This window comes from Felis catus, chromosome B1 (genome assembly GCF_018350175.1).
Source record: "Felis catus isolate Fca126 chromosome B1, F.catus_Fca126_mat1.0, whole genome shotgun sequence".
Classification (NCBI taxonomy): Eukaryota; Metazoa; Chordata; class Mammalia; order Carnivora; family Felidae; genus Felis; species Felis catus.
Genome location: NC_058371.1, coordinates 73,880,166 through 73,895,564, shown reverse-complemented (window position 1 = coordinate 73,895,564; position 15,399 = coordinate 73,880,166). Strand labels below are relative to the sequence as shown.

Here is a 15,399-nt window from a genome sequence, read left to right as displayed (position 1 = left end):
GCTCTGGGCTGATGGCTCGGAGCCTGGAGCCTGTTTCCGATTCTGTGTCTCCCTGTCTCTCTGCCCCTCCCCCGTTCATGCTCTGTCTCTCTCTGTCTCAAAAATAAATAAACATTGAAAAAAAAATTAAAAAAAAAAGTTTCTGTATGAACCTAAGGTCAGTATTAAAGATAGGGTTGTCGAGCAGCAGTTGGGTGTTGGGTCAGATCCCTGCAGCATTCAAACAGAGGCTATTTGGTGTGCTGTCTAAGTGACAGTTTGCAGTCAGAGCATCTTGGCAGAGATGGCTCTTGTAGCTGCAGCTTCCGTCCGGGCCGGGAAGCAAATCCCCCTCTCCAGCATCCCTGGCAGGCTGTCCTGCAGCCTCTGCCTGCTCTTCTCAGCTGTGGTTCGGGAACTGTTTATCAGTGTGAACTCTCAGAGTGAGCAAGTTCAGCACGTCGATTAGGGTAGTCCACTCTGGACGTTAAAAGAAGAGCAATCATGTTTATACCCTAAAATGCACGTAATGAAGACGGAAGCTTGCTTCACGGGAATCATTTCACTGCATTTATTAAATCTGCAGGGCATGCCTTCTGAGGAATCTGAGTTTGGCATCCTCCACTTACATTTGCAGCCTCTGGAGATGAAAAGGGTCGGTGTAGTTTTCACGCCAGCTGACTACGGAAAAGTTACCTCACTCATACTAATCCGGTGGGTGTGTCCCTGTCATGGAGCCTATTTCTTTCTCTCTGACTCGTCTGTCCAAGTCTCTTTCTCTCAAGAATACATAATCTCTTTATTTTTTATTTATAAGTATTTGTTTATTTCTGAGAGGGAAATATAAAATCTGCAGCAGGCTCCATCACCACAGAGCCCGACATGGGGCTCGAACTCACGAACTGTGAGATCGTGACCTGAGCTAAGTCGGGCGCTTAACTGACTGAGCCACCCAGGTGCCTCAAGAATATGTAATCTCTTTAGCTAAGAGCTGACATTCACCTCATGGTCAGGCCTTCAGGGATGGGGCTGTGTTGCATGAGAGGGAGAGGAGAGGCTATGTGAGGCTTCACCTTATTCTGTGCCTCAGTTTCCCACCTTGTAAAGTAGGGGCTGTGTGCCCTTCTCTCTAAGAGCCGCAGTATATTTTGCTCAACATCTCATCTGTTGGTGTCATTGAGGGCAGGACACATGTACAAATGCAGACACACACACACGTATGTGCTAGGAACGCATGTTCCCAGCTCAGAAAAATAATTGAAACACTGCTGTGTATGTTTTCACTCGCAGTGTTGGGATTTATATCACTCTCATACCTGTCTTGCTTCTGGAACTCTCTGTAGCCCCAAAGGACAATGGACTAAGGACTGTTGAGCCCATTGCCTTTTTTTCCCTCCTTATTTTAAATGACGATGTTGCTAAATTTAAGCAGCTAAATGTTTCTCACTATTACATTTTTTTCATCTTTAGTTAGTCTTTATTGAGAGTTTTCTTTCAAAAATTTACAGTAAATACAGATCTATGTTGAAGCTCTCTGCGTTGGTGAGAAGTCTAACACTAATTTTCAATAAATGTCCTTTTAGTTACTTTGTAGAGTTTTTCTAGTATCAGATCAGCTAGCGAAGACTTTCTTATTCTGGACTTCCTTTAATATATTACACGAGTTTGTTCTTCTGCAAGTGAATTGCTCTGAAAAAGAAAATGTACTTGTTTGTTCTATTAAGCATTTTAACTAAGACTCCTGCTGCCCTGTTGACAGCGTCTTTCATTTAAAACTCCTTCTCCGTTGAAGAACTAAGGTCCTGGGAAGTGCAGAGATAACATGTACCTCATCCCAGGTTCAGCTATCCCACCTCGAAAAGAAAGTCTAAATTATTTGTAGTAGTTAATTTACTTTTGATATTTCTATATTGACACATAGTATTTTTCTGTAAATAATATCAGTCATCCAACCTAACTTAAAGGCTTTTAAATGGTTAAAGATTCTTAATCCTTCAGATAAAGGTGTAAAAAAGCTCTTGTTGTATTTTGCCTAATTAGGAATGTTTTCTCAGCTTCTATAGTATTTCCATTAATGATGACTGGCTTTCACTCCAGTCTACACCTTTTAAACATCTACTCCATTTAACTTTTTTTGTCCTGGGAGTCATGACTTCAGTTAATGAAAAGGCAGAAACTAGTCTGAATTTTTGCTTGACTACTAAGGATTTGAGTAGATCTATGTTATTTTGTGGGGTGACATTATAAATCTTTGGTTCAAAAGAAACAGTAGGATTTTATTTCTAGAATTATCCCTAAGGCAGAATCTCTAATAGTCACAATTACTATGAAACTCCTTAATTCACCCTGCAAGTAGTTTGTATCAATTAGGTTAAATTTGTTAATATTTCTCTGAGACCCCAACTTTATCTTTTCAGTTTTTGTTTTTGTTTTTGTTTTTGTTTGCTCTTGCAGGTCTCATCACCACCCAGGTGGCTGATTATTAGAAAAACATGGCTTCACATTCTCGGGCTGAGGCAGGAGGGTGATCAGGAATATTCTGGGCATTCACTCGTTCTTGGTGTAGTCAGCTTGCCTGGGCTCTTCTGAGCCCATTGGCAGCTTCCGTTGCCCGTCAATAGCCTCTAAATTCCAGGAGATGCCACACTATTTAAATTGATTTTCTCTTTGAAAACCTTACAGCTGTTCTTGCTAACTAGGAATGTTTAAGTCCAAGTGCACTGTATCTTGTGACTGTGTTGTAATGCCTTTGTATTTGTATGTGCTGCCCCAATAGGAATAACTTGACTGTTATCGACATGATTGGCGTGGAAGGGTTTGGAGCGAGAGAGTTACTGAAAGTGGGCGGAAGGCTTCCTGGTTCGGGAGGTTCTCTCAGGTTCAAGGTGCCTGAGTCCACGCTGATGGATTGCCGGCGACGTGAGTTCGTGCGTGTAGCACTCAGATGGGGCAGGCTTGGTGCTAAAGCCAAGAGCAAAAGGATTCTAGAGGAAGATTCTTTATAAATTTATAGTAAATTCATTGCATTGATGCAAATAATTGAATCAGGCAAACGTTTAGTATATATAGGCCTTTACTTTATAAAAATAGCCTTAGATATTTAACCCATCTTACTTAATACATATATAAAAAGTGTAATTGCTGAATTATCAGTATAGTGTCAAATACTTAAGATAAATAGTAAGAGGCTACATCATCATAAAAAGATCACACCATGGGGCGCCTGGGTGGCTTGGTCGGTTGAGCGTCCGACTTCGACTCAGGTCATGATCTCGCAGTTCGTGGGTTTGAGCTCCGCGTTGGGCTCTGTGCTGACGGCTCGGAGCCTGGAGCCTGCTTCGGATTCTGTGTCTCCCTCTCTCTCTGCCCCTTCCCCGCTCATGCTCTGTCTCCCTCTGTCTCTCAAAAATGAATAAACGTTAAAAAAAAAAAAGATCACACCAAAATGCTGAATGGAGACAAGACTAAAGATTTCTAAGCAGTAGAACTCTATGCAGTAATGGAAATGCTCAGTGTCTGTGTCATCCAGTACAGCAGACACTAGCCTCATGTGCTTACTGAGCACTTAAAAATATAGGTAGTGTGACTGAGAAAATAAGTTTTTAAATTTTTTTTAATGTTTGTTCTTGAGAGACAGACAGAACATGAGTGGGGGAGGGGCAGAGAGAGAGAGGGAGACACAGAATCCGAAGCCAGTCTCCAGGCTCAACTGTCAGCACAGAGCCCAACGCGGGGCTCGAACTCACAGACCGCGAGATCATGACCTGAGCCAAAGTCGGACGCTTAGCCGACTAAGCCACCCACGCACCCCGAAAATCACTTTTTAAATTTACTTAATTTTAATTTAATTTAAAGTAGCCACATATGTCTAGTGGCTACTGTATTAGACATAGAAGATTTAGAAATTTACATAAATGTTCCATTAGATATTTCCAAACTGTGCATGTATTTAAGTTAAATACTTCTAAATTATTTATATTAGGTTCAAGAACTTTCTCAGGAACTAAAACAAAAATCAAACAATAGATGTAAAATGTTTTTCGTAAATTCTGTCTTGTTTCCTATATAATTTTGAATTTCTGGAACACACTGAAAGCATTTTAGTAACACTGTGCTTCCTGTGGAGAAATCTGATTAGTGAAAACTATTGGATAATTTTGTAGCACTATTTAATGTCTCATTAGAATTTTTTTAATAAAACTATGCTAAATGAGCATTGAGTTTGAAGCGATTTATTAACCATTTGCATTCAGCATTCATCACAATTCATTTTTTCTTTCATTCATTCAGTAATTTAGAGTTGACCTTGAAAGATAGAATTAAGGAGTATTATAAAAACTATAGAACCAGATAAGATATTGGTCCCTTTATGGAAAAGATTGTGGGTTGTAAATTTATGGGAGTAATTTAAAATTGTGGTAATTCTTTCTTTTTTAAACTCCCTATATAAAATGTGCTCTCATTTTTTTTGCAGGGACTTGGTGACTTACTTCCTCTGAATGTAGTGGGTGTTTGAGTCATGTTTCTAGAAGCACACACACTTGCTCTTGGTCCCTGTTCAGTGTGAAGATACTGGGAGCAAAGTGTGCATAGTGCCTAGGGATATCCAAACTATTTGGCTTCTGAAAAGAATAAACTTCTAACCTTAACCTTTTTAAAAAAAACAACATTTAAGTTTATTTTGAGAGAGAGTGCATGAGCATGTGCAGGGGAGGGGCAGAGAGAGAGAGAGAGAGAGAGAGAGAGAATCCCAAGTGGGCTCCACACTGTCAGCACAGAGCCTGACGTGGGGCTTAATCTCATGAACCTGTGAGATCATGACCTGAGCCAAAATCAGGAGTTGGACACGTAACTGACTGAGCCACCCAGGCATCCCTAACTTTAACCTTTACTAAGTAAAAGAACAAAGAAGAGATTTTGATTACTGTTGGTACCTAGGAAGGTCATTTAACTTAAAAATCTTGATTAGTTAAATGTTTTTATTGTATCCTGGTAGTATAAGAAAATCTGTAACTGTTCTAGAAATTAGATAGAAGTCATACTTTGAGCTTATATTGAATTTTTTTTCACATTATAATAATACACGTCATGGTTTTTTGATTCAATAAATTATGCTAAGTAAATTTTGCAGTTCGTATACACTAAATATTACTTTCTGTCCTCACTAGAACTGAAAGACAGCAAGCAAATTTTATCTATTACAAAGAACTTTAAAGTTGAGAATATTGGACCACTTCCTATAACTGTGACATCTCTGAAAATTAATGGGTATAATTGCCAAGGTTATGGATTCGAAGTGCTAGATTGTCATCAATTTTCCCTGGCCCCAAACACATCCCGAGATATCAGCATTGTGTAAGCATTGAGTTTTAACCTCATTTAAGTTTTGTGGCGCATTTAATAATGTGGGGGTGGAGGGACCTTTTTCCATTGGTAAGACATGTTAAGTTGTTTTTATATAAATACTGATGGTAAGTAAGAAATTTGGCTGCTATTGTGATTACTTTGTTTTGTGCCTGGAATTAAAAGAATCAAAGTTCATAAAGATGAATCTTTTGTTACCAGGTTTACTCCCGACTTTACCTCTTCCTGGGTCATTCGTGAGCTGACTCTTGTGACTGCAGCAGACCTAGAATTTCACTTTACTCTCAATGTGACCCTCCCTCATCACCTGTTGCCTCTGTGTGCCGACGTGGTTCCAGGACCCAGCTGGGAGGAGTCGTTTTGGAGGCTCACAGTCTTCTTTGTCAGGTATGCTCCCGCCTTTGGACGAGTTGCAAGAAACTGTCTATTGCCTGGGTGTAAGAGCTTATGAATAGTCAAATAGCATATTCAAAGCATCTGAATTGAGTGAAATTTGTATTTCTTTGCGAACCCTGATAGACATGAAGTAGACAAAGTAGTAACTGATAAACTTTAAGATAATAGTAAATGAATTGTAAGAGATTCATGGGACCTAGAAGTATCATAGACCATTGTGCCCTATATGTTTTCACTGGCCGTCACAGGGGAAGATACGACTTTGACTCCTATTGGCCCAGTGCAGTGGCAATTTGAGATTGGAAGACTAGAACAACCCTTTTAGATTTTATCATGAAAGTGCTTTTAAATTTTTTTTTTAATGTGTATTTATTTTTGAGAGAGACAGAGACAAAATGCGAGTGGGTTGGGGCAGAGAGAGAGAGAGGGAGACACAGAATCTGAAACAGGCTCCAGGCTCTGAGCTGTCAGCACAGAGCCTGACGCAGGGCTCGAACTCACGAGCTGCGAGATCATGACCTGAGCCGAAGTCGGACGCTCAAGTGACTGAGCCACCCAGGCGCCCCACAAGTGCTTTTAAAAATGGAATTGGAATGTCAAACTTACAAGTATGCACATTTTTAGAAACTTGGGGTTTTTTTTTTTAATCTTTAATATCAGAAAGTATGATATCATACATCCTAGGGAATCCCAATACCACATCTTTAGACATTTTGCATCAACCATCCACTGCTCTTCTGTAAGAGAGCTGGTCTTTTTAATGCCAGTCAGAACCATGCAGTAATGAACCCTATTGCTTTCTTCCTCAGTTTGTCCCTGTTGGGTGTGATTTTAATAGCCTTCCAACAAGCACAGTACATTCTTATGGAATTCATGAAAACAAGACAGAGGCAAAATGCTAGCTCATCTTCGCAGCAAAACAATAGTTCGATGGATGTAATTAGCTCCCATTCTCACAAGTAAGAATTTCTGTGTGTGTGTGTGTGTGTGTGTGTGTGTGTGTGTGTGTGTGTGTGTGTGTTGAGGGGGAAGGGGCTCTCACCTTTGATATTACTTTGTTCTGATTTTATTTTAAGGTGATATAAATACTATTCTGAGTCCAGGTTTAGATTCGTAAAATTTTCTTTAAGTCATTGAGGCTGTAATAGTCCTTTTACAATAAGATAGACTTCATATAAGGACTTAGTTTGTAAAACCCAGGGGGCTTTGGAAGAAGGAAAGATAGAACTCCCCAGTACACACAGTACCGATGGCCACTTCTTTCTCACGGCTTTAGAAACAGAGGGGTAGGGTTTGATTCCACTTGGCTTGATGTTAAATGTTTTTCTTCCTCCATTCAGGAGCAATTGTAAGAACTTTCTTGATACCTATGGCCCCTCTGATAAAGGCAGAGGGAAGAGCTGTCTTCCAGTAAACACTCCACAAAGCAGGATCCAGAACGCGGCAAGGAGGAGCCCCGGTACCTACGGTCATTCTCAGAAGAAGCACAAGTGCTCAGTCTATTACAGCAAACACAGACCTAGCCCACCTGTTGCCAGCAGTGCCAACACTGCTGCCGAGGAGAGACAGACTCCAGCCCTGGGCAGCCCTCTGTCTGCCCCTAGAGAGGACGTGTGCCCTGATGTTATGGGTGAGAACTGGATAAACCTCAAATATGCAAGTGGCATAAATGTCAACCTGCAAAAGAATTTAACCCTTCCCAAAAACTTACTGAATAAAGAAGAAAACACACTGAAAAACACAGTTATGGTCAATCATCCTTCTTCAGAATGTCATATGAAGGAGGAAATACAGACATGTATGTTTCCTAAGGAAACGGATATTAAAACTTCAGAAAACATAGGTGAGCTCAAGGAGAGAGAGCTCTGTTCTCTGAAGACCTCTAAGAAACTACCTGAAAATCACTTGTCAAGAAGTGCACCTCAGTACCAGTCAGACTTGCCAGAGATTTCCGGGAAGAATAATGGTAATCTTTTCATCCTCCTGGATGACTTTTCTCTCCGGTTTGTCTTCGGTCTGTTTTTTTAACAGAATTTGTTCTCACCTGTGACTTTAGGTTTAATCATGGATGCTGAATTTTTAGTTCTTGCACAGAGTTAAAGCAAAGGTGTAAATGTTGAAGTACGGTTTGCAAAATGAAAAGCTTAGGAGGAGACACCACGTTTTTAGAATGTCGTGGCTAAGAAGTGTACTTTTAACACATGTGTTTAGAGGGTTGGGAATGTCATATTTTATTGGGAGGATATGGACACCACTTTCTAATTATTATTTTCTATCTTGGATTTTCAGACTATTTGTGAAAATTAATCTGCTCATAAAATGTTTCTGACCGAACAAAACTTACCAACTTTTTATATTTAACAGCTGCTACCGTCTCATGTTCCCTGGCCCCGATTCTTGTCTAATCGTGTCCCTTGGTTAAAAGAGACAGATGTTCTCTTATAGCAAAGGCAGTTAGTGAAAGCGTCGGCAGGACTGGACTCAGAAAACTACCTATATGTAACATTGTCGTGAAGCTTTAACTGACCCCTTTGGCTTTTGGCAGAAGAGCCCGTGCTTATTTTTCTTAGCCGTTCTGATCATCTTAATATGCACATTTCTGTACCTGGTAAAAGTCAGATTTTGGACACTTTTTAATCTGGAAAAATCAGTCACCTTTGATCTTATTAAAACTTCTAACGTGTTTCACTCCCTGTTACTGTAGAGGGGGTAGAGAAATATTATGGATTGGTCAGTTTCTGATGCGTTTTATGCATGTAGTTAAAAACCCGAAGTGAATTTTATGTGTTCCATAAAAGGACGTCTCTAACTTCAGAGCTGGAGTCCTCCGAGCGAGTGGAGCAAGGTCAGGCAACTGCACATGTATTCCTGGTGCGTCTTGTTCCAACCAGTTTGTACCGTTTCCCTGGTATCTGTGCACGTATTTGAGGTGGAATCATGTCTGCAGGGTTGACCCCGTCCCCTGTGTTCTGTCCACCCGGCGTGTGAGCACGCACTCCAGATGAAGCATTCAACCAGATCCTCAAATGATAGCATAGCATACTTGGTCTGAGGATGTTTTGTGGTAGGGCAGGGGGCTGCCTATTGTTCCATTTCCATGGGGCCCAGGCTGCAAAACATTTGTGAAAGAGTGAGATTAGGGGTGAATCCTACCAGGGTTTTCCTTGTTCGGTATTATTTAGGCCTGAGCACAGGATCTAACATAGGCTGACTTTACGTAAGCCTAAAACCATAGTTGTTTGAGGTGCTTCTGTGGCCCATTGCGTCCACTAGTCATCTGCATAAATGTGCCTGCAGAGTGCAGTGGCCATGGCCTTGTGGACAGATAGATGGGAAGGACCTTTTGCTGCACTGCAGTACTTTGAAGTGGGTTAAAATGTGGAGACGTGGGCCCAAAGTGCAGCGCTAGAGTGGGTCAGAGGATTCACATTTGTGCTTCAGGTCCCTCCTGTCCAATACTTGATGTTTAATGCCCATAGTGGAACATAGATGGCCATGTAGTAATACTTCAGCAAGTGTGAGTGAACTTCGTATTGGAGGTCCAGAAACAAAGGACTTGCTTGTATCATCATAGATGTCATTCCTGCCCAGAATCTTTCCCTCCTGTGCAGATTGCTAATCTGTGTTTTAAATGGAAACAAGTATCTCGCAATAAGAAGTCTTTAAAAACTGCTGTTTGGTTAGATCAGTAGTATGTTAAGTGGTATCAGGGTGATTGTTGATCAGATCTAGTAAGGACTGATGAAAGAACTTTGGCTTTCCACCGTGTTCCGACCAGCAAACTTAGAGGTACTGATTCACAGTGCTGGATTTCTCTCCGGAATTAGTATGTCAGCAGGAGATTCCTCGCAGGGAAAGCCATTCATTGACATGTGTTTTGTTCTGTTTTCTGTTCACAGCACTATTCGAGGAAAATATCAAAGAGGTTAAAAAAAATAGGTTGCCTGCCATCCATTTACAATTTAGACATTTTAAAGGATTGGCAATTTTAAAAATAAGAAAGGACCGAGAATTCTAGAGGGTAGTTTGAAGATAGGATTTGGAGGGTTTTTTTTAGTAATATCAAGGGCTTGGGGTGCTTTTATCAGATGTTAAAGGAAAGCATTGTAATAAGCTGGCAGATGGTGAACAGGCATATAATTGGCAGGGAGTCCATAACGTGTGAAGAATGCTCAAGGATGAGAAAACCATTTGTATATGAGAACTCTCCAAATTTTCACTTCCAACTTTGAGTGTTGGTTCTTTTTTTGCTTTGAAAAGTGTTTTACTTTGTGAAAAACGTGTTTCCATCACAAAATCATTCTAGAATCTGAAGAAAACAGCTTCTGTGTTAATAGTTGAACTTAGCCCGCCGGCTGGTTGGGAATCCCAGGTCCCTCCACCTCGTTTCCTGTGTGGCCCACTAGAATGGGGAAAATTTCTGTTTGCTCAGGGGAAAGCAGCTAGTGTGTTTGCCACATCCTAGCTCCTTCTAAAGTACACAAATGTTCCATAGAGGCAAATTCAGTGATAAGATTGCTTTTGGAAAAAGGGGAAGGGGGCAGGCGGTCGGTCTCCTAAGAGTGCCTGAAGTGATTTTATTAACCTGACAGACCTCCTTGAGGCATGTGAGGAAGTTTGCCTTCTCCTGTTCTGAGGCTTTTTAGTTTTTGCTGAGGGTGACATATTGTGTGAGAAAAAAAATATTCCAAGGTGAATATTAATGGGTCTGGCACTACATGCTCAGTTTTGTTGTTGAAAAACACAGAATTTATTTTCTGAATAAAAGAAATGTGTCTCATCCCCTTCCTGTTCTTTCTGCGGCCTTCTTCTGAGAGGCCTTGTAGTAAGTCATAAATGAAAATTCCCCATAGAAAGGAAGTCTGTTGACAGATGCTTCAGAGCTCTGTTTTCACACACAGTTTTCTTGGCATCCACCTGTCAAACCACAGCTCAATTTTTCAAACATTTGTTATGTATTCCAGAGTCTTTTGAGCATCTGACAAGAGTAGAGCTCTGTGTGTAACGTAACTGATCTTTTAAATATGTCTCTTTTCAAATGTGTATTATTTTTAAATTGTGTGATCACAATTCTAGATCTGTATTTGACCGTACAATTAAAAAATAATGATCTCTGGAATTAAGGCTAAAGACACACAGCTGGCCTCAGCACTATGAAAGAGGAATAGTCAGCCAATTATTTTATTGCTTTCTTTTTTTTAATGTTTATTTCTGAGAGAAAGCGCGCGCGCGAGAGAGAGAGCAAGCAGGGGAGGGGCAGAGAGAGGGGGAGACACAGAATCTGAAGCAGGCTCCAGGCTCTGAGCTATCAGCACAGAGCCCGATGCGGGGCTCGAACCCACAGACTATGAGATCATGACCTGAGCTGAAGTTGGATGCTTAACCAAGTGAGCCACCCAGGCACCCTTTTATTGCTTTCTGCTTATAACAATGTAAAGGATAATAAAGTTTTAAATTGAATAATACCCTAAGCCTTGGAATTAACAATACATGGAAAATGTCACTGAATAGACACTCCAAATTTCTGAAATACGAATATTTGAAAAATTCAAATAGTCTCATTTTACTTATAGATACTAATATCTTGAAGATTAGCTTTTACTCAAAATATAACATTTGATTAGATTTGATACCATAAAAGTTTAAGCAGGATTCTAGTTGAGTTCACTTGTTCCCTGTTTTATTTGTTTTTTATCTTTATGGCTCAAACACTGACTCTGTGAGATGGGTATAAGAAAGTTGTATAACACTGTAAGTAAGTAATCGTGCCTAGTAAGATGACTTGGATGGCTCCATTTAGTAAATGAATTTCTAAATTCTTAGATATTGTCATGTTAGAGTTTCTCAAAGACTCAATGAAGAACTTGTTATTAGAATTGCTTTTACTAAAAAAAAATTTAAAAAAAAAGTGGGGGGGGGTGCCTGGGTGGCTCAGTCGGTTAAGTGTCCGACTTCGGCTCAGGTCGTGATCTCGCGGTCCGTGAGTTCGAGCCCCGCGTCAGGGTCTGTGCTTGACAGCTCAGAGCCTGGAGCCTGTTTCAGATTCTGTGTCTCCCTCTCTCTGACCCTCCCCCGTTCATGCTCTGTCTCTCTCTGTCTCAAAAATAAATAAACGTTAAAAAAAAAAATTAAAAAAAAAAAGTATTGCTTTTACTGTTTGTCCTGATTCCCAGCCCCACAGAAGGTGTTACTAAGTGCTTTAGCACTTTTGGGGATAGTTCAGTGTTGGATATTAACTTTGGATCCTTCCTGAGAAAGTTTGACGACTAATACTTTTAGTGCTGTTCTTGGCCGGAAGAACACGTAAGGAAATCCATTTTCTCACGAATTAAGACTCTAGGAAAGTTAGCGGCACATTTTTTGGGAGAATGTATGTGTTCTGTTTTATATGTATGGTTTCCAGAATCCGAAGGGATGTCCTTATTTATGATTTCTTTTTGTGTTTTGGATCCTGCCTCCTTTGTTCTTGGCTCTTTCCTTTACCACTTCATCATGGTGGATATTTTCCTCTGTAGTTGTCTGAACACCCAATTTGTGTCTTAGAGCAATTAATGCTTCCCAGCGTTTTTATAGTTCTGTGATACTTACACCATTTTCCATTAACAAAATAAAACCATGCTTCCCTTGTAAGTGTTATTTGTAAGATGTATATACCTTGCTTTGAGTGAGTTCAGCTTCAGAATTTCAGAATCAGGAGGGATTGAACTGCTCATTTCATTTTGCGGGCACAGACTTTTCCTGCACCAGGTCCCAAAGCAGGGCCGGACTGGAGCCCCTGCTGAGGTGAGGTCAGGCTTGCATCACCAAGCCTGCAGCCTGCTTCCTTGTGAAATAGCTGCCGGGCCATCTAAACTTTCTCAGATTCCAAAGGTATGGTAAGGGAAGTCTCAGTTTAAGAAAAAAAGAGAAGGTATTGAAATGCTTTGTTTCATATTAGAACACTGAGGCCAGTTTTTGTAGGGTTGACGTTGCTTTGACTTTATTTTGAAGTAAGGGATGGAAGAAGAAATACACTTAGGCATGAAATCACTTGAAAGAAAAGTAGGAAAATCATGTTTTCACATGAGGTTTCTACCAGCACCAGCTTTTTTGCCCTGTGATTCATCTGCTCATTTACAGGGTACAGGCCCTGGTTGCTGGGGGCAGGTGCGCCCCGACTGGGAGGAGGACCTGTCCTGAAACGGGTCATGTAGTTTTGGTGGGGGATCCTTTCCATTTATAGGGTCTTCTGATTTCATCTTTGTAGCAGTCGGGGCAGGCGGAGAAAGTGGTATTTTCATTTTATAACTAAGGAAACTTAAGCAGGCAACTTAAGAGATTTGCTTTGAAAACTAATTAGGGACTGGGTCATGACTGGAAGCCAAGGCCTTTACCCCTCTCTCCCCTCACCAACTTCAAAAAAATTGGGGTAAAATAGGCATAACATAAGATTTACCATTTTAATTGTAAAGCTCCATGGCATTAAGTACATTCACATTGTTGTGCAACCATCACCACCATCCGTTTCCAGAACCTTTTCACTGTCATGAAAAGAAACTCTATACCCATTAAGCAGTGAGTACCTCTACCCTCTCCTGCCAGCCCTCTCTATGAATTTGACGACTCTAGGTCCCTCAGACAAGGAGAATCATATAGTATTTCTCTTTGGGGGACTGGCTTATTTCATTTAGCCTGAGGTCTTCAGAGTTCATCCACGTTGTGGCATGTGTCAGAATTTCCTTCCTTTGCTTTTCCATCTCCATCATTTTTGAGTATACACCTCAATAGTGTTAAGTATAATATTGCCCATGGTGTTGGGCAATGATTCATTCCTCTTAAGGCTGAATGCTATTCCACTGTAGGTATAGCACATTTTGTTTGTCCATCTGTCCAGGGACACTTGGGTTGTTTCTACCTATTGGCTGTTAGGTATAATGCTGCTATAAATAATGGTGTACCGCCTCAGGCTTTTCCCTCAATCTCTTTTAAAGACTTTTTGTAGAACTCTTAACATAAGCGCGGTTTTACTGGTCAGCACATTTCTAGAGCATCGTGAATGTCAGGAACAATCTTTAAGTGTAAATCTCATTAAATTAGATTGGTGTGGGAAAGAGATTTAACTATGGGAATGTGAATGGAAATAATTAGCTAGAGATTAAATCGTTTTTATGTATTCAAGGGAATAACCAGCAAGTGCCTGTCAAGAATGAAGTAGACAGCTGTGAAACTTTGAAAAAGGTTGACACAAAGTCTTCCTCAGAAAAGAAGATCCACAAAGCATCTAAAGAAGACATATGTTTTGAGAAACAGGACATCCCTTCAGTCGAGGTCTGTATTCCTTTTTCTCTTGCCTATTAGGACAAAACCCATTTTTAGGGCTTAGAGAGCAAATATCTGTCTAGTGACTATCCACGTATATTTCATACTTTTCAGTGAGGGGGCTAGTTATGCATTTGAATCTGTACTTGTAAGTGGTGAGTTTGAGGTGTTTGGAAAGTTTTATTTATCTTCTAATTCCATAGGAGACACTAAGATAATTTCTAGTAACATCAGATAGCTTTTATCTTTTATTCTCTGGGAAGCTGTTCTTTTTTTTTTTTTTTTTTTTTTTTTAATTTTTTTTTTTTCAACGTTTATTTATTTTTGGGACAGAGAGAGACAGAGCATGAACGGGGGAGGGGCAGAGAGAGAGGGAGACACAGAATCGGAAACAGGCTCCAGGCTCTGAGCCATCAGCCCAGAGCCTGACACGGGGCTCGAACTCACGGACTGCGAGATCGTGACCTGGCTGAAGTCGGACGCTTAACCGACTGCGCCACCCAGGCGCCCCTGGGGAAGCTGTTCTTAAGTAGATGGGTTAACTCCTGGTAAAGACGGTGGAGTAGAACCAGTCCCTTTTCTCCAGTTGTTACCCAACATCCATTTTAGGGTCTGCTCTTGCTGAGTTGGAAGCATAGGCCAAAATCCACAGGAAATGGATGCCTATCTAGCTCAAGCAAGTGGGCGCTTGTGCAACAGGTTCCCAGAAAAGAGAACATAGTTGCACACTGTCCTGGCAAACCCTCTCCCTTCTCTCTAGTGTAGCCTACCAAAGAGCATCTAGAGAGCAGAACCCAGCCCCATATCTCATAGGCAAAAGCAAACAGGTGAAGGAGAAAGGTAGAAAAGGTATTTAGGAGAATTTACCTACTTTATTTCAGAACAGAGCTATCTGTGTATTAGTAAAAGCCCAGTGGGAAAAACATAGCATTCTAACTATGCAGATATACACTGTATACCGCCCCCCCAACACACACACAGTAAAAGCGAATGAAAGGAGTAGAACACAGAAGACAGGTAAAGATCCTAATGTAGAAGAAAACATATCCAGAGACCTGAAGAAAACTCTTCATACTTCTCACTATAGAAAGTGAACTCCATAAAATGAGAGCTTTTATAAAGGCAAATCAATACACCAGGGTGAGGTTAAAAGAGATATTATAAAGCTAAGAAATGAAGACCCAAATGACGTTACACAGACAGTAGCCAAAACTTGAATTATTTGACCCCAAGAAAGGCTTTAAGATAATCAGAGCGAGTGTGAGGGAAAAAATTGAAGAGCTGGAAGCAGTTAGAGAAAAGATGGTGATAGATATGGGGCAAAGAAAGACAAAACCAGTCCAACAGAAGAATAATGAGTGT

The 15,399-nt window shown here is 40.7% G+C and overlaps 1 protein-coding gene across 4 annotated transcripts in view; it reads left to right on the top strand.

The window, feature by feature from the left end:
• TMEM131L (transmembrane 131 like) overlaps positions 1 to 15,399 on the top strand; it is a 171,047-nt gene that overhangs the window by 124,845 nt on the left and 30,803 nt on the right. For all 4 annotated transcript variants that reach the window (XM_045055764.1, XM_023252754.2, XM_045055763.1 and 1 more), the window contains 7 exons: positions 566 to 693; positions 2,756 to 2,898; positions 5,148 to 5,334; positions 5,545 to 5,730; positions 6,549 to 6,698; positions 7,080 to 7,705; positions 13,898 to 14,046. In XM_045055764.1, coding sequence (XP_044911699.1) covers positions 566 to 693; positions 2,756 to 2,898; positions 5,148 to 5,334; positions 5,545 to 5,730; positions 6,549 to 6,698; positions 7,080 to 7,705; positions 13,898 to 14,046 — 1,569 coding nt within the window. The remainder of the gene's footprint in view (positions 1 to 565; positions 694 to 2,755; positions 2,899 to 5,147; positions 5,335 to 5,544; positions 5,731 to 6,548; positions 6,699 to 7,079; positions 7,706 to 13,897; positions 14,047 to 15,399) is intronic.